This window comes from Aulonocara stuartgranti (genome assembly GCF_965226115.1).
Source record: "Aulonocara stuartgranti genome assembly, chromosome: 1".
Lineage (NCBI taxonomy): Eukaryota > Metazoa > Chordata > Actinopteri > Cichliformes > Cichlidae > Aulonocara > Aulonocara stuartgranti.
In genome coordinates this window covers 22815423-22838943 of record NC_138939.1, presented here as the reverse complement: position 1 = coordinate 22838943, position 23521 = coordinate 22815423, and the positions used below count along the sequence as shown (strand labels likewise).

Below are 23521 nucleotides of genomic sequence, written 5' to 3'. Positions count from 1 at the left end.
TAGTTTCGTGAAACAAAGATTTAAAACATTAATGTGTTTATTATTTTTAGTCATCCTTGTTAAATATTTTTGGTTGCAGCCACATGGTCCACATCTTTTTTCTCTTTTGTGCATTGAAATGGTTACATAAAAGTTTCTTTATTTCTGATAATTATAAGTTGCAGAATCTGGCATATTATTTTAGTAAATGTAAGCTAATGTATTTGTTTTTTGTTTTTTTAGTTTCTTTTTAAGTAAAGTTAATATATTACAGTGTAATGAAAATTGTTGAGTTATAAAGTATATAAAGAAGAAATGGTGGTTCTGTGATGGGATTTACTCCGTATTCCTGCTTTTATAACATGGTTTCATTTCTGAGAAGTTGAAGTTCCAGCCATTATTGCTGGGCAGAAGACGATACGGCTCAGATCACGTTCAAATTGTTATTGTTCACTATCAGATGATAAACCAGAGGAGTTCAAATCCAAACCATAGGACTGCGTCTGCTGTGTGTAGATAGGAAATGACGTCAGGCCTGTATAATCACAGGTAACTGTACTAATAGTTGTACAAACAGGTGTGCATTACACATGTGTGGGAGGGGGTCCTTGTTTTGATTTACCCACAGTAGTTTACCAGATAGAAAGTAATCGTGTTGTTTTTATTTACTGCTACAAAACTGTGCATTTTCTAGTGAATTTGCTGTTGACAGAGGCAGACCTGTGGGAGTGGTATTGCACAAGGAAAGGATTTAGCCTTTCCTCAGTGAAATCCATCAAAGCCTTGAGGGGACATGTGCTGAATTTGCTGAAAGATGCAAGAGGCGGGGAACCTTTTTAATTTTGAGAAACCTGAACGATTTGTCAAACTGTGTTTGCGCGTCGTAATTAGCGGCTTGTGACAGTCACCACAAGCTCTGGGATGTGTGATCGAATTAGCCACATTGGTCACTATCTGTTGGAAATGAACAAGAGTGACTCAACAGTTACTGACAAGATTAATGTCATGTTTGATTTATAGGCGTCTTTATGCGTGTGCCAACTTGCTACAGTCACGACTATACCTGCAGACTGGTCTTTAATAATTAGAAGTCCAAATTCTGTTGCAAGACATCATTGTGACAACCTTTAAGTCGGAAGTGAAACAAATGTTTAGATTTATTGGTTGATTTGTTGGTGTTGTGAATTACGGGCTTCTGCTTTGGAGGTTATAATTGGGTTTGTCTCAAAGTGTGAGGTAGCAGCCTCTAATAGCTGGCAAACATTCACAGTTAATACTAAATGTTAAGGTCATGTTAACATGCGTATCATGCAAGTCCAAAATCAGAATTTGTCAAGTTATTTAGATGACTCTAACAGAAAAAAAGAAACAAATATTGAAAACATGTTTTTCATGCTTTTTGATTTTGTGATAAAGTCAACAGTGGACCCAATTTGACTATTGAAGCAGGAATATTTAATCTGTCTGATTTGTCTGACCAGGAACTTCACTGCTTCATGTATTGCACTTGATAAGCTTGCAGCAAAGTGGCTGTGCCTGATTTACTGTGATGCATAAAATGGCTTGATGGTATTCTGCAATTAAATTGTAATATTTTTAAGTCTGTTTCATGTGAACAGATATAAACTCTAACAGAAAGCAGATTTAATAAGTTTAATATTGTAGATATAGTTTGCTAATCTACAGCACAAGGCCCATTATGTACAAATCTTGCAAGGTTACCTGATGTTTCTTTGTCCGTTGCATCCAGTTTGTACCACTAGAAATCACCACTAAATTACTTAGATAATGACAAAATATCTTTTTCTCAGGAAGGTTCTGTATTAATCATCTGTGGTACAATATGCGTACATGTAACTATAAGAAAACTGCTTAGTGTTTAAAGAACATGTATAACAAAAAAGTATAACACCACAGTAAATGTATGACAGGTTTGTTACTCAGCTCAAACTTCACCATGAGCTCGGCTCATGTGAAGCGCTTCTTAGAAATCCTGTTCTGACCACTTGCAGGTGCACATTTGCAACGCACCGTTGATTTCCCCCAGTAACAAAATGTAAACCCTTGAACTTGAATTTCATTTTGGAAAGTGTGCGATGACGTTATGGCACACGCCATGGTTTAGAAAGTTTCCGCCAAAGGTTTTCCCTCAGATGCCTCAGGGCTTTACAAGCCTGGGGGTAGTGCACAATCCCTGTCAATGATCAAATGAGAAGCACCCAGTCTGATATTTGCTCTCTGGACCCCAGCCCTGCTTGTATCACAACTGATGGTCTTCTGCATGAAGGTCGGGTCAGTTTGACACAGAAGTTAATGTTTTCTCTCTGCATGAGTTTAAGGGCCATGCTAAAGCTGTGACAAATGAGGATGTGCAGGTGGTCAGCACGAGACTCCTGCAGACTGTTCCAACATCTGCAGCAGTGCCGACAGAGACGCAAGACTTCACAAGGAAACGATCTTGAAGGGGGAGAGCGGAAGCATTTGAATCTATTGTGTTTTTTGCTTCTTATGTGTAGAGTTTACTAACTTTCTGACCTGACCTCTTCCTTAATCCAACCAATTAAATCTCTCAAATAAATTTGAACACGTGACATGCAGAGAAAGACAAATTTTAAGTCGGATAAACTGTCTTCTAATACACTCAGCCTTGATTCTCAGGCTCACACCCAGCAGCTCTTGTTGCAGGGAATTTAGCCTGGCCTGACTCGCATTGCAGAGTGATAAATCTGTTGCTAATCTCTCAGACTAGATAGGATACTTGGTCTCTGTATCCCAGTCAGTCTGTCCCATGCTTATTTACACCCATATTTCCTATATATTTCCTGTTTCCAACAGGAAAGGGAGTTGTCCCCTTAGCCTCAAATTATTCATAAATGCTCTGAAGGAGCTGTGTGATGATAAATGTAACAAGGCAGCACTGTTCAAAGGGAATAACTCTGCTTGTGTCAGCCTCAGAGAGGTGAATTATTTTTCACTCTCTCTAAAAAGAGCACTTCATAGTCATGCTTTGGAGGCTCAGAAAGGGATTTAAGCAGGGGATATCCAGGAACAGCTCTAATCTCTCATGGGTGACAGATGAAGTGACAACAGGCCAGGGGCACAGACGCATGTCTTTGACACTCCAGGCCCCGTGTTCACCCTGAGAGCTGGAACATGATATGCAGAGACGCTGGATATGAAGAAGTCCTCAACTGAATGCATAGCTTCAGAAATATAACAGTCTGCAGTTTTCTTACACTCTGTTCTGTTTTTGCTTAAATGCCTCTTGCAGCTTTTGATCATTTGAAAAATGTCTTAAATACAAGTTTGACTCTCTCTCTCTCACCCAGTCGACTTCCAGGAAATGACCTGTCGTTCATCCACCCCGAAGCCTTTTCTGGACTGCATCAGCTCAAAGTCCTGTAAGCATTTGCCTTCTCTGCCAATCTCAACACTCACATACCCCCGCAAACACACACAGACGCACTTACGGCTGTGACAGTGTTTTCTACACACTGGGGGAGAGAGTAAATATTGCAGTTTGCGGGAACATTGTGGCAGTGTCAGTTACTGACAGGCTGGGCATATACTTGGTTTAAACTAAATGTAGTTTTCCACCCCTTCCCCAACTATGACTGTGTATATGGGAATCCCCAACAGAGAACTGCGTACATGCTCTGCTTTAAAAGCTAGAACTCCAAAATTTACATCAGGCAGCACACCCTAGTGTGCTTGCACACAGGGAGTGACAAACAAAGCACAGTCCTGTAGATTGTGCACTTAGCCAAAAGTTCAAAGTCCTGCTGATATACAGGGGAAGTTTTGAATAGAAACTGCAAACAGAAACACATGGAAACATTATATGTGCATGTCAGATCCAGTGATTTATTCATGTTACTTATAAGTACACAAATGAAAATGGCTTCAGGCAGACTAAGTTAATGTTCACTTCAGGTCAGGGTTTCTTCATATTTGTTTGCAAACTTTAGACTTTAGAGTTATTGTTAGACAGGAATGTGATGTTGTTTTAAGTTTATTAAACACACAAAAGTTGTGGGAGATTTTGTAGACTTTAGGTTGTCTGTATTTGCTCGGGGAAACTCCGTTTTCTAAAGCGAGTAATAATAGCCAAAGTGAAGCCACGTGATAGTGTACGAACGGGAACCTCAGGAAATGAATTTATTTATTTTGTAACAAGAGTTGAAATAATTGAAATATTCAGATATATTTTTTCCAATTTGTCCTCAGGATGCTCCAGAATAATCAGCTGAAGACGGTGCCAAACTCGGCACTGAAGAACCTTCACTCTCTCCAGTCTCTGTAAGTCATTTGCATGAACACACGTACACACACACATGCAGCATGTTTAAGCACGTGCCGGGTATTGTCTAGATAAAAATCCTTCAAGGATTCAAGTGGACCTTCCTCTCCTGCATCAACCTTGGAGGAAGCGATGCACAGGCCTGCTCCAGAGATTGTAATAGTTCTTTGTTATTGTATTACAGTGCTGTTTAGATATATTGTTTGATTAGTTATAAAAGGTTGTAAACTTCCAAACGTGGTCTCACAGGGGAAATAAAGTTTAGCCTCAACTCTGGACTGAAAACTGTCTGTTTTGGATTGCTTATGGAAAATGTGAATGGTGAAAAAGTGGAGATGCTGTTTTAAGTCCTGCTATTATTACTATAAACATACAGTGTTTCTATTAGAGAGGCTCAATCAATAACTAAAAAGCCTGTTTCTTCTAGAATTTACAGATACTGATGTGTTTTAAGTGTGTACTTAGGAATATGTACTGTAGTAACAAAGCACTCTTAGTGTATTAAGCAACTTACGGTGTGGAAATGGAATTTAACGTCAAACTAACAAGCCCATCCAAGATGGGTACTCACAAAGATGATAATGAAGCAACAGTAGCACTGCAGGACAGTTTATCTACTATGATATGTAACGATAACATTTGCTGCTGAAAATTTGCATAACAAATGTATGCAAATGGGTCTGTACTGTGCAGCTGAGCTTTTAGTTTCATGTTGTGAAAAACAGGAAAAAAAAATCGGCTGCGCTGATTTTTACTGGGATTATTTTTGGGGGGAGGGCTGTGTTGTATCTTCTTGCTGTGTTGATTAGTTGGCCCACAATTTTGGTGGTAAACATCTATGAGAGGGATCGCTTTTAAATTTACCACAAAGATTCCCAAATGTCAGATGATAAATCCCAGTTACTTTCGCAGTACCGCTATGTGATTCACAGTACTACCGTGTGGTTTAAACTGACTCCCAAAAGTTGTCTTCAGCAACTAATGAATAACTGAGTATCTTGGTTTTCAGCTTGTGCAGTATTTAGGATGTATTGTGTGTTCAGTACTAACTAGTAAACATTTATTTACTAAGCTGCAAAAATTAAGACAGTGACAGTTGTAAGCACTTTACCTCCTGAGCTTCATCGTGTTAGTGTTGACGTTGCAGATGTGTTGCCGTTAGGATTTAGCTGAACGCACAACCAGCATTATGTGTGACCATTAATAAACAAAAACATCAGTTATGTCCAAGTCTTTAAAAACACGTGCTGAATTTTTCTAATAACTGTTCTAGATGTAAGCATTTGTGCTGTAAACTGTATAGCCTTGTTGTCTCATGCCTGAGTGTGTGGTGGAGTTGCATTTATGTTGCGCACCAGGTGGACCAAGTTCTTGTAGATAGTGGCTCCTGTTTAATGTGTGACTGTACACAGCAATTTTACAGTAACTAAAATGTTGAGAGTGATTGTTGAAATGATTTATTTGCCTAATCTGTTTTGAGGCATTTGAACATTCTTTCAGTCATATCACATTCTTATCACTCCGCTGCTGTATTTGTAGGTGAGTCTTATTCAGCCAATCCGTTTCTAACGTTTCTGTTTGTTTCTGGAGTTTTTACGTTTGCTTGTAAGCATCGGCCTTTTCACAATTATCTTTTCCATTAACCCTCATATGTAGTGTCGTTTCACCAACTTCAAAATACCAGTTTCTTCGAGACACCACCTCTCTCCAGCACCGTGCCTTTGAGTTTGACAGAGACTAAAGTAGGAATGCATCCAGCTGGAGAAATGTGCTGAAAATTCTGCCTTCAGCTATAATCACTCCTCTGTATCCCTCCATATGTCCTCCCTTTTCTTTTTTCCGGCTTTCTTCTTCCTTTTTTAACAGATGTCTTTTCTCTGTTGGGGTTTTAGGGTCTGTAGCTGAAGTATTATGCACTGGCAGAGTAAGGACTTGGTTTGTATAAAGCCTGGAGAGAGCTAAATGTCAATCATGTCTGTTTTTCTTACAGGCCAGACACTTGAGGAATTTTGAGGGAGGGTGAGACACTCAGTTAGGGAGGATAGCAGGAGAACGTAACGTGGTTATGGTGAAAAGAGCACTTGTGCATTCATAATACTGTTTAAATCCTTTTTTTTTACCTTCTTGTTTATTTTTTTTTAATCCCAAAACTGTCAGTGATCAGAATTTTAGGATCTTGTTGGATCATTCATTGTACACGCAGATATTGCTTTTTTAAAATGTAAATTCTGTGAATTGTCTACAAAGAATTTGAGTTTGCTATATATGGCTACTAAATAAACATTCATGTCTTAGCTACGAGTTTGTGGGGACGTGGAGAATTTCAGGTGTTTCACTGTTTCTCAGAAGTGAGGGTTAAAAGTAGGCTGTGAGTTAAACCACTGTGGCAAAAGGGCCTGTCTTATGTTCTATAGAACATGCCAAAGAAACATGATGATATAGGTAATTTGCTTTTGACACCACCTAATATACAACATGGATAGTTTAAGAAAACGAGAGAAAGTAAAGAGAAAGATTTCCATTGTTGTCAGTAAAGTTATGAATGTGTTACGCCCCACTTGTTATGTAATTTAAAATAAAACCCCTTTTCTATGAAATTCTGGTATTAGTCTCCATATTTATGTTGCGGCTTTTAAGCCGGGTTGTAACAGAATGTTTACGTGTTTAATACAATTTCTATCCAATTAAATAAAGTAGTAAGTATTAGTAAAAGTACTGGTTCTTATATAGTGCTTTTCTGCTCTACCTGAGCAATCAAAGCGCTTACTTGCCTAATTCACACAAGCAATTTTTACTGTGCGCAAGTGCTTCCTGTCTAACATTCACACTCTGATCGATAGGGCTGCACGATTTTGCATAAAATGAGAATCACGATTTTTTGGCTTAGAATTGAGATCACGATTCTCTCACGATTCTCTTTTCCAGTATAAATATTTATTGCACTTATTAACTCCACATCAACTTCGTAACAGTTGAGACTGAACATAAAAACAATAAATAAACATAAAAACAACAAATGTCTCACGTTTTGTTGTTGCTGCAAAATGTTGTACTGCTTGAAATTCCGTCTCCACCGTTGCTCGACACTGTGTGTATAGAGCAGGTAGTGCAACAATAGAAAAATAGTTGCGGGACGGCACTGTGTAGCGTTTGTCTAGGGTGTTGATCATTTTCCTAAATCCCTGGTTTTGCACAGTGTTGATGGGAGCCATATGTTTGGTCAGGTGATAAGTAATAGCCCCCGTAATTTCTTTGTGCCTGCGGGAGTTCGACGTGTATAGGGAAGCGCTGTATAAGGTTCCCGTTATTGATGTTTGGGTGGTTGACTGGGACGGATTTTCTCCTGTCACTTTCTCGTCATCCCTGACGTGCTCTCCGTTGTTTTTTTCCCTGCTAATTTTAGCATCACTTGATGGATTGTCGGAGCATTACGGCTATCGTAGGCAGGAGCCTTGCGGAGTGATACGTACTGTGCTTCAACATAATATTACCGTATTGTGTGTGTATAACTTCTTTTTAAGTTTTGTGGATATTAAACATGGTTATGCTGAGGATATGTCAGCCAGTTTTCACTGGAAATGCCTTTTGGTTAAACTGTCAGCAAGGAATTTGCGTTTGCACTGTTAAATTTTTATATTTTTACAGCTGCTTGTTTCAGTGAAAATACATTGATGGGGTTTTTTGCACTAATAAAGTTGTGGAGTTGTAAAGTATTTTGTCTCGCGTCAATTATATTGTCAGTTATATCGTTATCGCAAATTTCCAAATATATTTTGTGATAAATATTTTTGGCCATATTGCCCTGCCCTAATATACTGTATATATATTTGCATAACAAATGTATACCAAGGGCTCAGAGAAAAGCTCAAGAAAATGTAGAGGGTGAAGGTAACGGTGCCATTATTGCAATGTAATTTCTATATGTATTTATTAAATCCAATCCAAAGTACAAATGCGTTTCCTATTTGCTCTGTTTTTTAGTCGCCTGGATGCCAACCATATTACAACTGTTCCAGATGACAGCTTTGAAAGCCTTCAGCAGCTGCGCCACCTCTGGTTGGATGATAACAACCTGATGGAGGTGCCCGTCGGTTCTCTGAGGCACCAGGCGAACCTTCAGGCTCTGACGTTGGCACTTAACCGCATCCTGTACATACCAGACAACGCCTTTGCAAACCTCACCAGTTTAGTTGTACTGTAAGTTATATTAAGCTTCTGTTTAATTGTGGTTTAGAATGAAAATCTGCACAGTAGCATTTGAGCGCAAATGTTTACAGTGTACTTGACAATTGTTTCTGGCCAGTCGGGCCAATGCTGCAGAGTGCAGGGCGGATGATGAACGTCATAGGGCACCAAACCGCCTTGTGCCTTAACTTTAGATGGATATAAATCTATAAATGATCTGTTGATAGTTGGTATAAATATCAAATTATTAACATCATGTTTAAGTAGCCTGCCTGTGAAACAGTTGCCATAAAAGTAAATTCCCCAGGATAGCTAAAGGACCTTTGCATGCAGTTTTCATAGAACTATACACAGAATAACTCAGCAGGAACAACTTGTTGGTGTACTTTTTGGAAAAACTATAATTAAGCAGGCAATGCGACTGCAAACATTCACATGGCCTGAGGGAGATGCCAAAGTGAAACTCCTCGGGGGTGGGTTGTCAATAAGATCAGGACGATTCTCAGGTTATAATGCCAGCACATGTTAACTCTCTATAGGGTGAGTTTAGCTATAGTTTAAAGGTACTTAGGTTTCTGAGTCATGTGTAAATCTCTTCTACTTGGCTGTATAATTAACATCATGTTAGTAAAATCTAAATGTATTGCCTGTGTTCCCATCTGAGTTAAGTAAGCTATAGTATGTGTTTTTTCATATATCATTTGTATTATTCTGTCATCACAAGTCAACATAAAATACCTTTCTTTGAGCTGAGCTTTAGCTATCAATGTATCCTCAGCTTGACTGCGGGTCAAACTCCAAACACAGACATACCATAGTTTATTTCCACAGCTTACAGCTTAATAAGTCAGCTAAACAGGTCGCTACTCATTCTCTGCTGTGTTTATGCACGAGGGCGTTTTTGCAGTGAAACGAGCCACAGGCACTGGACATCGCAAATCAATGTTAGCAAAATCTTTGTAAAAGGAGCTTGATGCTGAGCAGTGATGCAGAAGTTATGTTGTTTTATGTATTAAGGGAAATCCTAAAACCATCCTTTGCCAGGAGCTTGTACAAAAATGCGTTGCACTGCGAATCCAAGGGATTGTTCCAGACCTTTTTTTTTCACTGCTGCTGTTATATGTTCACATAAACACACGCTCAAGAACACACGCATTGAGTGGCATTGCTGCAGGGTTAGTATAAACACGTCAGAATAAACAGGAAGAAAAGACCTTGAATCTATTAGGCGAGGAGGACTCTTTGCATATACACATACAGCACAGACACCTGATTCACAAGCGCCATTCAGAAATCATGCATGGGATATTTTTGCAAAAGCTAAAAAGTAAATTAAAACCCACGAAGAATGATTGAATTATTTTATTTCTCTTTGGTACGACGGTCTTGCAGATCTGTGTTTTACCTTTTTCAGGCATCTTCACAACAACAGAATCAACGAGATAGGAGACAACTGTTTCTCTGGACTTGTAAACCTGGAGACGCTGTAAGTACACAGCAGTATGGTAATTGTTGTCGTGTGTGTGCGTGCGTGCGTGTGTGTGTGTGTGCGTGCGTGCGTGTGTGTTGGTGCTCCCACCCTCCTGTGCTTCAGTCCTCCAGACATCATTGTGTCCACTTCCTCCTTTAATTGCTCTAGGATAAATAGAGCAAAGTACATGATGCTTATCAAATCTGCCCTCCCACTGTTCACTTCCTACTGCCACAGAGCCATGAAAAACCTTTCAGTGACAGCCGTACCTCCTGGCAAATGGTTACTGTACAACACATAATCTGGTGGCACTTGCTCTGAGCCATTGTTGGTATTTACAGACACAATGACACAGCACAGGGGACACAAGTAAGCTTATAAAACTAGTGCAGTATTACATTTCAACAGTTTTTTTAATGTATCTTTTTTCTTTAAGTGTGTAATATCTGTGGAGGCAGGAGGTTTAGCTGCTGACAGAAAGGTTTGGTAAGGACTTGAAGGGCTTTCTTTGCTTTTGCTGAATAGTGATTCATTCATACATTCAGGGGCAGACTCATTGTGGGTTATTGCATATGTTTATTAAGCAAAGAAAAATGCTTATGACTGAAACTGAATATGTCACAGTTCTGGAACCTGAACAAGGATATTGTCAACAATATTTATTTTTTTGCTTAAAATATGAACCGAGTAATAAATTGATTAAAAATGAATTATTAACTAGTTTCTTACAACACAGTGTACTTGGAAGCATTCAGTATTTTAATATTTAATAGATTAATGTGCTTTTGTTATATTTAGAGAAACGAGCAGGGGTTTTTTCTGGAGCTAGGCCTTTTGGGGGAAGAAACAGGCTCAATTGATCAGTAGATCATTAGAGGCAATAAGTCTCTGTTACCTTATTTGACAGAAATCAATGCATTTCCCCATTATGTGTGACCATTAATAAACAAAAACATCAGTTATGTCCGAGTACATGAAACCCCAATTAACAAAAGTGTTTATAAAATATTTACAGGGCTGATAATTTTCCTTTGACTCTGGCTAAAATGTGTGTGTGTGGGGGGGGGCACGCAATATTGCGTGACTCTGTGCTGGCCTTAGTCACAAAACCAGTCTTTCCTCCTAATTGTAGATGTCCTTGTTTGAATGTTGCATTGATTTTTGGATGCGAAACAGGATGGATGAAACTGCACTGATTTCCTGTGTCTCTCTCTGTCTAGAGATCTTAACTTCAACAACCTGAAGGTTTTTCCCAAAGCAATACAGGCCCTCCCCAAACTGAAAGAGCTGTGAGTATACTGCCCCATTTCTACTGCCCGAGAAAGACATTTTGTACTGTTACTAAAGTCAGGAAACTTTTAATGCCTCACTGAGGCAAGTTGCTGTCTTTTTTTCTGGTTTAAAAAAGGACAGATGTGTAATGAGGAAAATATTAATTATATTAAATATTAGAGGATTAGACACATGTATACTGAAATTATTTTAAGCTACCTTCATTTCTGTGACTGTTTCTGTTTGTCACACACAGAAACAAAATATTCTGTTGACTTTAATGCTGTTACATCGTTATATATCTGAGCTTTTACCTTTTGGATATGATGTTTAAAGAGAAATAGATAACATGTTTTTTTGATAAAAGTTTTTTTAAAGCATTTGACACTCACTGATAGAATCATTATGTCTTTTTTTTTTTTAAACTTTGGCTTAGAGTATGTGAAATTAAGTAATGTGTATGCCACGTGTTGAACTGTGGAAAGTTTACTGACACTGCCACCTTCTCTCTTTAGTGGGTTTCATAGCAATGATATTGCTTCCATACCCGAGGGGGCCTTCCACAACAATCCCCTGCTGAAAACCATGTAAGGTCCAACTCTCCCCTCTGACTTGCAGACACTCATTTATAAACAGACATGGCACACTCATAGCTTAACTTTGTAAATACGCCATATACAAGTTTGAGGCTTCAGAAAGATGAATGTCCAGAAGATGGTGCCATTCTTGCATAGTGAATGACTTTTGCTTTGAATTCTCCCCCCTCTGCTCTCCCAGACATCTTTATGACAACCCTCTGTCGTTCGTGGGCGCGTCAGCTTTCCAGAACCTGTCCAGCCTGCACTCACTGTAAGTCCCTCCGTCAGGCTCAACTCCTGACAGATGGTAGTGCTGAATAAAAATATATGAAAAAGGCAATTTGAATGTGCTCTAAGAGTCAGTCAGTCTTATTTAAGTCACACCATCTCACACTTTGATCTCTGTAATAATGATTTTACTATTCTTCAAACTTGTGTTTTCAGGATGTTGCGTGGCGCCAGTATGATGCAGGACTTCCCCATCCTTACATGGACTAACAACCTTGAGAGTCTGTAAGTGAACTCAGATGCGGCATCTTTCTCTGCTTGTGCGATTTTGTGTTTCAGAAGTGACTGAGTAGCTTTTCATATTCAGGACCCTCTCGGGCACCAAGATATCATCCATACCCACTGATCTGTGCGAGGACCTCAAAGTGCTGCGAACGCTGTAAGAAACATTCTCTTTCCTGTTACCTACAGCAGGTAATTGATCATTAGGAAAATACAAAGAGAGCAGAGTAGGTCGAACAGTGCATAGTGTTTTAGTAAGGTCTGTGCACTCATTTTTACAGACCAGTTATCACTGAATGGAACAGTCCAACCTTTTTGTCTTTGTTCTTTCATTTTAATTTGTCCCAGTTGTGCAGTTATTGAAGCTGTTTCTTTTCCTCCATCAGCGACATGTCCTACAATGAGATAAAACAGTTACCTTCCCTCCAGGGCTGCACCCAGCTGCAGGAGATGTGAGTGAAGATCGAAAAGCCATTACACAAAAGAAAGCTTTAAAAGGCAGAAAAAATAAACAAATAAGGCGATTAAAGAAATGTTTGCTTGTTTATAACCTGATAAAATTATGTTTCCCATTTACAGAAACTTTCAGCACAATCATATTGAAAAAATTAACCGAGACACTTTCCAAGGTCTCTCTGCTCTCCGTTTACTGTAAGTCCACTTAGTCATGCACTTCCTTGATGCAATATAAACAAATGTTTTTATGCCTGATTTGTGAATTCACTGAGTTATGTTACACAGAGACCTGAGTAGAAATGAAATCCGAGTTATCCACAGAGATGCTTTCCTCACCCTCAGGGCGCTCACCAACCTGTGAGTAGGACCTTCAGTCACACTGTTTGGTGTCACTCTCTGTGCCCTACAAAATTAAACTGTCTGTGTGCAATCATTTCTGCAGAGACCTGAGTATGAACTCTCTCACTGGGATTCCAACAGCTGGACTGAGCGTGCTCAGTCAGCTGAAACTCTCCGGGAACCCGCAGATGAAAAATGTGCTAACTGCAAATAACCTGCCTAAACTCAGGTGAGAATGACGCTGTGTAGGCTGAGGACATGTAAGTGTAAAATACACTTGCATGCTTAGACAAAGAGGGCAAGTAGTTTTCAAGAACTGAAAAGCATACATGGTGCACACAAGTATAAACTGAACAGTTATCCCTCAGTACAGCAAAGAGAAACAAATCAACAATGGTATAGAAAAACTGAGGAAAACACAACAGCTTCCACGAATGAGGAGGCTAATCCACATCTAAATACTACTATTGGAAGCAATCAGAAGGGCCAGAAATGTATATATGACACTTAAATCTGCCAGTGCTATTAAATGATAAACATTTTCTTTTTTTTAAGGTCCATTTCTGTCCCTTACGCCTACCAGTGCTGTGCATTCGTTGGATGTGACTCAGTGACGACTTCTTTTGAGAAAGAGCACATGAAGAAAACTGCAGGTGGGGATGGCGGACATGTTAACTGCATGTGTTATTGAAGTAAAAAGATTGTTTGCAGTGTTAGTGTTACTCCATCTTACTAACATTAAAAATTGTGCTATATTTCCTGGCTGTCATGAGGTTGTAAAATTCCCCAAAAAAAGATATAAAAAAATGTAAATTACATTTAAATTGAAAGTATCACAGAGAGCTTAAACAGCAATGTTACTAGTTTGGATTGAGTTAAAAAAAAAAAAAAAAACACTTTTCCCTCTTAGTATATCCATTTTCTTTCTTGTTGCAGGTGGGGAAGATGTGGAAAAAATCTCAATGGTTATGCATTGTTCTCCTTCACCAGGTAGTCAGCTTTTGTGTTTATCAATCAGTGTTAAAGATTTGAAATAATCCCAAAAAAGATAATAACTAAATTTGTCATATTGTTGGCTTTTCAGGAGCTTTCAAGCCTTGTGAACACCTCTTGGGTAACTGGATGATCCGTCTGACAGTCTGGTTCATCTGCCTGGTGTCGCTGGTCTTTAACAGCCTGGTGCTGGTGGCCACCTTCTCTCCCTCACATCGAGCTGCTGCCCATTCCCACTGCCCGACCCCGTCTCTTTCTCCAGCCAGGCTGCTGATGGGGCTGCTGGCTCTGGCCAACCTGCTCACGGGCTTGTACGTCGGCGTGCTGACTGTGCTCGATGTTGCTACGTGGGGATCCTTCGCTGAGTTTGGGGTGTGGTGGGAGATGGGACCCGGCTGTCAGATCACAGGAGTTCTGGCCGTCTTCTCGTCAGAGTGGTCAGTCTTGTTGCTGTCGTTGGCAGCCGTGGAGCGCAGCGTGGCCGTGCGGATGATTCTTGGGAAGGTCATGATGTCGCCCAGGAGGAGTGCCAGCAGCCGTCGCGGGTGCTTAAGAGGAGATCGACGCTTCAGCCTCGCTGCAGGATTGCTGGCGCTGCTGGCCACCGCTGGGGCCTGCCTGCCTCTCGTGACCTCCGGTGATCAGTCTTCGTCTCCTCTCTGCCTGCCGTTTGCCGGCGGTGAGCGTCCAGCTTTGAGTGTTACGGTCATTTTGGTGCTGCTCAACGCCGTGGCCTACCTGTTCACCGCAGCTGTGTACACCCAGTTGTACTGCACACTGGGCAGGGTGGAGCTGGCAGATCCGGAGCAGACGGGTGCCCTGAGACACATCGCCTGGCTCATCTTCACCAACTGCATCTTCTTCTGTCCTGTGGCAGCGTTCTCTTTTGCCCCCCTCCTGACTGGCTCCTCAGCTGGTGGCCCGGAGATTGCCAAGACCGTCACCCTCATCTTCTTCCCGCTGCCCGCTTGCCTGAACCCAGTGCTGTACGTGTTCTTCAGCCCAGCCTTCAGGGAGGACTGGCTGAGACTACGCAGTCGCAGAAGTTCAACCAGGGAGATGAAGACCACCACAGAAGGTCACCGAGATGACAGTGGCGGAGGGTCTGAGCTCACAGACGGGGGCTCCTCCACACACCTAGGCTTTGACTGTGGGATGTACTCGCAGCTTTGCGGTGAGGTGGTTGTTTGTGAGCAGTGTGAGGCAGCACTGCGTGCCAGGACCTGCTCTTCCCCCTCGTCCTCCACAGTCTGTAGACACTTGGTCAAGTCCCACAGTTGTCCCACCCTCCTGGCTGGAGCTGCGGCATACCAGCGCTCGGAGGGGTTTTGGGGAGACAGCAGCACGCCGTCTGCACAGTCTGAGTACGCAGACGAGGGGGACTCTTTTGTGTCAGATAGCTCGGACCAGATTCAGGCGTGTGGCCGAGCTTGCTTTTGTCAGAGCAGAGGCCTTCCTCTTGTACACTACTCATACAACATACCTCGAGTCAAGGACTAATGACGCATCTGTGTCATGTGAACTTGGATGCTACAAGAATAAACGTTTTTATATCAAACAGCAAAATGTGCCAACTACCCTACGATTCAGCAAGCACTTAGTTTCTAATAACTGTGTTAACAGACACAGCCAATCATTTAAAGGGAACTTGGTTTTTTGAACTGAGAAACAGTTTCTAGGAGACCTGAACCGAGAAAGTTGCATCACAAACTGGTCGACAAAGGATCTCGCAAAGGAAAATGTTGCCACCGGTGCCTGCGTCTGCAAGCCTCCATGTATGTGTTAATGATTTTTTTTGCCCTGTTTCACCTGTACTTATAAGCTTTTAAATTTTTAATTATTATACATCTTGTCAATTTTTAAAGTTTCTTCACAGCAACTTTTGATTTCAGAATTTTTGTTTCTTTTACAAAAATGTAGCAAATGTAATAATCACGCTAAACTTTCATGTATGAATGTAACTTTCAGGTGGTCTTCACCTAGCGGGGGGGATAATATAAAGTCAGCAATAACTTCTGCCCTGCCTGCGTGTGATTGTAAAGTGTCTAAAATAGTCTAAAACAAACATGTCTTTACTTTAAGAGAATGTGATTAAAAGTAGCAGATATCACTGTTTCAGCAACAACTAGGCACAGCGGATGTGAAAGATTATTTATTGTTTGAGTAGCATTAAGTCTCTGGCTGGGTGGAGACAGTTTCTGGCCTCTGAATGATAAATACAGTGTAATAACAAGCATTCACCAAAAAAACAGCACCTTTATTAGTTTTTACTCACCAAAAAACCAAAACAAGCACTCTCATGCAGGTTCATGTCACAATTTTTGATCTTTCTTATGGAAAATTCCAGTTATTTTAAAATCTGGGCCTTATTTTCATATTTGTTTTTCCTTTTTGAGCTATTTGTTTGCTAAATTACAGAGCGATGCATGCTGTTAGCCTTTTCAGTACAATGACACTTAAATGAGATCTGCCTAGGCCTGATACTCAGATTGGTTGTGGCCTACAGGGTGATTGTTAATGGTGCTGAATGCAGAGTATTTATAAGCATAAACTGCTCAAAAATTGAATCCTATGAATAATAATAATAAAAAAAGAAATCATTTAAATCACAGGAATAAACCAATATTTTGGGAAATGTGCTTGTTTGCTTAGAGCAGACCTTTCCAAAGTGTGGGGCCCGCCCCCCTAGGGGGGGCGCAGAGCCATTGCAGGGGGGCGCGGTATGAAAAGGGGGGGAAAAACAAAACGCATGGACACTGCTAGCACGGGGCAGCCACAGAAACGCAAAGCAGGAGATGAAGCATAGCTGAATATGTTTCCAAGGTAGTTGCCAAGGTAGGTCTCCCCTGCATAATTGGTTTCCCCTTCATCGGGAGCAGCGCTGGGCTCTCCAAATCACGGACAAACAGCATCCCACATTCGTGATTTTTAGTTCACAAACACTTGTAATGACTAACTACTCCTGACATTTTGGAGATGTTAGCTCTTTATACAGTAAAGTTACAGTGGGATACAAATAACATCAGGCTGATCCTGCCACGATTTGTTCCCCTGGTTCAAATCACGGACAAACAGTATCCTACAGCTGTTTATGTTTTTAAACCCATTTTGCACAGAGGCATTTTTTGAAAAATGTATTGATAGCAATGTTGAATATTATTACACAGGAAAAAAACAACTACATGTAAAATAATTACACCGTGACGCCTTTGCCTTTCTAAATAGAGGGACAGTAACTGTGTATGTATATGTAAGCGTGTAAAACCTGCAGATAGAGACAAAATACTGTTAATCTGACTATCTGCCATTCTGCAATTCATCTCATGTAAACAATAACGTGGCGCACAGCGTGACGTGAAAAAGGCACATACCTTTGACGCTGCGTGACGAACTCTGTATTCCTCGTAAACAGGTAGACGCAAAAAAGGAGTTTTAAAAAGTCGGTGATTCGAAACACAGTTTACGTGTGGACGAAACAGCTGCGTTGTCAAAAATACCCGTGTAGGTGCGGACGTAGCATAAAAGAGTTAGTAGTTTATTTTATTACTACCTGTAATTTATTGCAGTTTACTTGTATTTGCTTAATTGTTTACTAAATGTTTGAGGTGTGAAATAAACTGCAATGGAGCAAAATAAGGGTGTGTGCGTGCGAGGGGGGGCGCGAACATTTTTCTTGTAAAACAGGGGTGTCAAACTCAAATACACAGTGGGCCAAAATTCAAAACTGGAACAAAGTCGCAGGCTAACATTAATATTTATTGAAAAAAAAAAAATCTTCCTCTAGATATAAGAATGAATCTTTTCTTATGGACTCAAACAAGTTTTGCTGAAAAACTGAATATGGAACAAGCAAAGCTTAATACTAAACAATATATATATTAGCTGTATAATACCAGTAGGCCAGCTCTAATAGTAATTTGGTATGGCTTCGCGGGCCAAATGTAATTAGGCTGCGGGCCAAATTTGGCCCGCGGGCCAGAGTTTGACACCTATGTTGTAAAACAAAGGGGGGCCTAGCAAAAAAAATTTGGGAACCACTGGCTTAGGGTAAGATGACAGCCAGCAGCTTGTTAGCTTAGCCAGGCTTTTTCTTTTGTATTCGTTTTTTTATCCACCTGCTGCTCTAGCTCTATGTTTAGCAAACATTTACAACCCTGGATTTACTTCAGAGCATGGAAACTCACATATATGTTGCAAAAAAAAAGGCAATAAACAGTCTACGAATTTAAATCAGCTACATTTATGCTGGTTATACTACAAAAAAGTGCAGAGCTACCCGCTGTGGTGACCCCTTGTGGCAATGGAGCAGCCAAAACTTGCTTTTTATATACTATTGATTGAAGTCGTATACATATTAAACAGATTTTGGCTCATGAGCAAGAAAAAAAAAACATGAATATCATCCAAGACAAAAACATGAATGTAATACTGCTTTCACTTTCACGTGATTTGAACACTACACAAGACTGGCAGCCAGCTGAGTTGACAAGATGGTGCATTAGCATTGCCAATAAGTATGAAATGGACGAGGGGGCGGTTGTTAGTCACCCACAGATATTTAAAGACAAGCATCTGCAGTGTGCTCTTGTATTAAAAGGTATTTGTGTGCAGGCTGTGTGTTTCCTGTATATGATGGATTGACTAGTAAATATGTGATGGTACAAAAAAAAAGAAGGAAAATAAGGCCTTGATTTAAAAAGAAAAGGAAGATTTATCTATAACAGATTGACTACTTTAACTCTGCTGTTTGAGACTTCTCAGACTTAACTGAGAAGTTATACTGAGTCCCGTCCGTCTAGCTGATCAGAAAAGCATTTTTTAATGCTTCAAAGTAAAATGTAAGTCTTTCCATCCTGAGAGCTGACCTAAGTGAAGCTGTGTTTGACGAGGGATTGGCTGGTGTTGTGCTAGAGCATGATTGTACACATTGAGGTGGATACACCCTCTGAGCATGTATTCACAAGTGCACATCATGTGAGCGCTTTGGAATTCAGGCAATGTAGGGAAACATTTTCTTCCACCAATAAAAAGTTCTTGTGTTCTTCTACTGCAACTTTCAATTTCGGCGTTTCGACTCCTATCTTCTGTTTTCACACACCAGACAACTGAGTGTGTAAATAAGTTCACTTACTAAAATGTCTCGCTGACTGTTTGAGATGTCTGATGCGCCACGTGGTGAAAATGTATGCATCTCTTTCTTTCTTTCTTTCTTTCTTTCTTTCTTTCTTTCTTTCTTTCTGTGTAGTTTTGATTATTGTTATTTGTTTCTGTGTCTGTCTGTAAATTATTTGAACACAGATAATCAAGAATGGGATGCTAACTACGGAAGCTACCTCCTCAACTGTAGTGGCTACCAACAGTGATTTGTTCATTTTTTTGTTTTTTCTTTTTTTTTTTGCATTCTTGGCTTTACATTGACAGAGGATAGGTGACAAATTAAAGGAAAACTCAAATGCCTGACATCCATGCAGTGGGGTGGATTCGGAGGCTTTGCTGTGCTTTGTTGTTATGTTTAGGTCTGCTTGTCTCTCTGCAAAATAGAACTTTTCCTTGGCGACTAGCTACACAGCTTATCCTGTGGTGACGCATTTCTGTCATCATATGAGCAGTCTCTTCCAGGATGATAATCCCACAGGGCATGAGGGATCATTTAATCGTTAATAATGTTTGTCATGTGTTCACAGTCGCTAGATCTCAGCACCTATGGGAGATTGTAGACTGATAAGTTAGACGGGGCTCTCCGGCACCGTCATCCAAACAGACTTGTAGAATAAATGAATGAATGAATGCCACACCTTACATAGGGCTTAAAGTTGGCCTTTCCTTTAATTTGTCACCTCTGTTTGTACATCGTTTTAGTTCTTTGCAAATTGTGGGAGGAATCTATGTACTGTATACTGTGATTTTTTTTTAACCAACCTTAAACTATGAATTTTTTTGGTTTTATGTTTTATAGGTATGAACCTGCAGAATAATACAGATTATATATAAAGTATCTCACTTATTGTCAGTTTGAATTAAATCTTACTAGTTTTACACGTGAGATCTCCCCGAGTTGTTTTTATTCTGTTAAAGTAGAAAAAAAGCTATTTCTTTAAATTTTGAATGAATAAAATTGGATGAACACAATAATTCTTGTACTTTTGTGTTGCTTTTAAGACCATGAAAGTCCTATTCACAAACCAGCATCTGGCAGTATATGAGAGGAAAGGTCATTTGCTTGCTTGCTTGTACCACATTTGAAGTGACTTGAGCCAGTTGCTCTGTCCACATGTTCAGTTGAGGTACAACTGATGAATTAAAGTGAGGAGTTATCAGTCTTATTACCCAGTATGTGATGGATACACAAAACTTTGTACCATTTCTGCCACTAAATGTAAATTACAGAAACTTAGTTGATCTTCAAGCTAACAATGTGATTAATTACACAATGCTAGTTCTGAGCCAGAGCCTTAAAGCGTATAAAACCAGGACAAGGCTTCTTGGATGGAGAAATGAAGCCAATGTGAAAGTGTCTTCAACCTGCCTGCAGTGTCTCTGAAGGCCACCAGATGGCGATAGTTGTGGTTGCAAAAAGACTGCCGGTCCTGTAGAGGTCTATGGGAAAATTGCTCTCTGTCTTGACCTCTCTGAAGACTTTCTTGCTGAGTTTATGGACTCACTTAACCAATTTGGGTCATGCTGAATGAAATGTAATTCTGTTTTGTAACTCTTCAAGATATTCTATTTCAAAATGGTGGATTATATGTGGTATGAAACCGCACACTCATTGGCTAAAGAGATATCAGTCACTAGTCAGTAGCCAGTGAGTTGTCAAAACACCTTGCAAAAAACAGAGATGCTCTAAAGCATTTATCAAGTATGTTCCAGGTGACCCTGTGACACGTACAAGGCTCTCTGGATCTTTTGCAGCTGTACGCTGAAAGGGCACGGGAAATATTTACATTCAAGGCATCAAAGGAATAACTGTTGAGTGATCTTACAGGAGCCCACTATGGAGCAAAGCCAGAATGTGCTCTACTCTACATTTAATCACATCCCGGCTATTCTAGCCCTTCACATAGTTCAGGCACATGCCTTACAGCTCTGGCTTTAAAAAGGCTTTGTTACAATAAAACTAAGCTCTCAGAAACTCGTATCAATTGCACCAGACTTCTGAGTATCAGTGGCAGGCTTTGGGGGTTTTCAAAAAATCCTTGCTGCACTATAATGTAATACCACCTACATATACAGTACACTTCTTGATTTCTTAGTTTTTTTTTTTCATATTTCACATTACTGTGGATGAATTTTGGCCCACTCTTCTCTGTAGAATTGCTTTAATTCAGACACATTGGAGGATTTTTGAGCATGAACAGCCTGTTTAAGGTCATGCAAAAACAAGTCTGTTGGATTTAAGTCCAGAGATTGACTAGGCCAATCCAACACCTGCATTCATGCCATGCAGAGGTGGACTTGCTGGTGTGTTTCTAATCATTGCCCTGCTGCATAAGTCAAGTACTCTTTACCTCCGGATGTTCTCCTTTACTGGTAGAGAGCAGAATTCATGGTTTCATCAACTATGGCAATTTGTCCAGGTCCTGAAGCAGCGAAGCAGCCCCAGAACATCATACTACCACCACCATGTTTTACTGTTGATGTTCTTTCTATGAAGTTTTAATGCAAGATGTAACAGGACTCAAACTTTCCATAAAGTTCAGCTTTTGTCTCATCAGTCCACAGAATATTTCCCCAAAAGTCTTGGGGATCAACAAGAGGTCTTTTGGCAAATTTAAGATGAGTCTTTGTATTCTTTTTGGTCAGCAGTGGTTTTCTCCTTGGAGCTCCCCTATAGATGTGATTTTTTCCCTTTCATATTGTTGAATCAAGAACTCAGACCTTAACTGAGGACTGAGGTCTGTAGTTTTTTTTTTTTCTTTTTTCCAAAAAGAAAAATGTGATTAATCATAGTTAATTCATGATTTAACACGGTGGTTGTAAGTCTGTTTTGAATTTACTCAGGTTATTTTTGTCCAATATTGTGTAAACTTTGATGATCTTAAATGTAAATGTGAAAAGAAATTAAAAAGTAGAAAGACAGCAAATACATAGTCCTCACAGCTCTGTACACTACATGACTGAAAAAAAATCACTTAGTAATTCTGTTTTCAAGTAATTTTTATGCACACAAATCAGCCCAGACAAGCAGCAAATCAGACAGTAGTTTCCTAAATATTGATACTATTTACTAAACACTGTTATCTCTGTTATCAATACCAAGAACTGGACTGAAATAAAGATCATTGTTTGGGATAATTAATAATAAATACTTATAGCAAAATGAAAATAAAGGAACAGCAAATTCAGTGAGCCCCATTCACTTCTGTCATCCAGTGGTTTACATGACAGTAATATAACAGTGAGGATAACATGATGTGAGATGACTGCAGGAGAGGAAAGCAGCACATAAACATAAAAAGGATGTGGAGCTGAACTCTGAGATGCCCTCTTCTCTTCAGTTGGCTTCTTGAATTTTTTCCTTCTTGGGCTCCTTCTTATCTTCTCTAGTAATTTGAGCTGCAAGGCAGGGGGGATTTTTATTCAGTAAAAACAAAACAAAAAATTACTTAATCTGTTAGGTGCTGAGTAGGTAACATTAATGTCTGTAGTGTGTTTTTACTGTTTTATTGGTTTTTAAAAAATGCTGAAAGTTCACTGAAAGTCACACCTCCACATAACTGAGGAGAGTTGCACAGCTTGGCGATGATTGTCTGTAGATTCAATTAATAATTATTGTTGAATTAAAAATAAATGAATACAGCTGAACTGTTTAAACATTCTCAGTGGACATTTAAAACCTCATAAATGTGGAGACTGTAATAAAGTCCATAATTCTCTGTCAAATCCCTCCTAAGAACTTATCATATTATCATCATATTACAGGTTATTTTGGAGCTTGACAGGGTAAATTATGACAATTAAAAATGCCAACTTTTACTCTGTGCAAATGTGATTTTATTTTTATGTTTGCAGTTATGACAGAAATTGCAAATCAGTTTTTAACAGGATTATTTTTCTGCAGCACAATTTAGAGCTCTATAATTTCCCAATAATCCCCAAGACATTATCTCAGAAAGAACTTCATAAAATGTTAGTATTTAACAGAAAAAACAGAAAAGGCTCGGCGGGTTTAATTCATAATTTAAATGAATTGTTAGTTGGACTCAAAGGACTTCAGCAGAAACTTGTTTATCTCTTAGTAAGTGTGCAGCCTGAGAGCCAATTCAGGATGTGGGGAAATATCAAACTGAATGGGTTTCTTTATCTTTCTTTGTTAATGAATGTCCAATTTTACTCATGGAATAAATACATAAATACAAGACTGTTGTGTCGAAGATTTTCTGGGGTGTGTGGTCAGTTAATATTTTCCAAGAAACCATTTCACATCAAATGTGGATG

General features: G+C 39.7%; 2 protein-coding genes across 2 annotated transcripts in view; one reads left to right on the top strand and one right to left on the bottom strand.

Annotated features, from left to right (window-relative positions):
• Positions 1 to 19143, top strand: part of lgr4 (leucine-rich repeat containing G protein-coupled receptor 4) — a 32208-nt gene extending 13065 nt beyond the window's left edge. The window contains exons 3-18 of the mRNA XM_082530145.1: positions 3309 to 3380; positions 4207 to 4278; positions 8261 to 8476; positions 9879 to 9950; positions 11156 to 11224; positions 11723 to 11794; positions 11985 to 12056; positions 12230 to 12298; positions 12381 to 12452; positions 12682 to 12747; positions 12875 to 12946; positions 13037 to 13108; positions 13194 to 13319; positions 13646 to 13743; positions 14027 to 14080; positions 14175 to 19143. Of these exons, the coding sequence (XP_082386271.1) occupies positions 3309 to 3380; positions 4207 to 4278; positions 8261 to 8476; positions 9879 to 9950; positions 11156 to 11224; positions 11723 to 11794; positions 11985 to 12056; positions 12230 to 12298; positions 12381 to 12452; positions 12682 to 12747; positions 12875 to 12946; positions 13037 to 13108; positions 13194 to 13319; positions 13646 to 13743; positions 14027 to 14080; positions 14175 to 15583 (2683 nt within the window). The 3' untranslated portion in view covers positions 15584 to 19143. The remainder of the gene's footprint in view (positions 1 to 3308; positions 3381 to 4206; positions 4279 to 8260; positions 8477 to 9878; positions 9951 to 11155; positions 11225 to 11722; positions 11795 to 11984; positions 12057 to 12229; positions 12299 to 12380; positions 12453 to 12681; positions 12748 to 12874; positions 12947 to 13036; positions 13109 to 13193; positions 13320 to 13645; positions 13744 to 14026; positions 14081 to 14174) is intronic.
• Positions 19144 to 22222: 3079 nt separating this feature from the next.
• Positions 22223 to 23521, bottom strand: part of mybpc3 (myosin binding protein C3) — a 33062-nt gene continuing 31763 nt past the window's right edge. Inside the window, exon 28 of the mRNA XM_082533506.1 lies at positions 22223 to 22639. Coding sequence (XP_082389632.1) covers positions 22578 to 22639 — 62 coding nt within the window. The 3' untranslated portion in view covers positions 22223 to 22577. The remainder of the gene's footprint in view (positions 22640 to 23521) is intronic.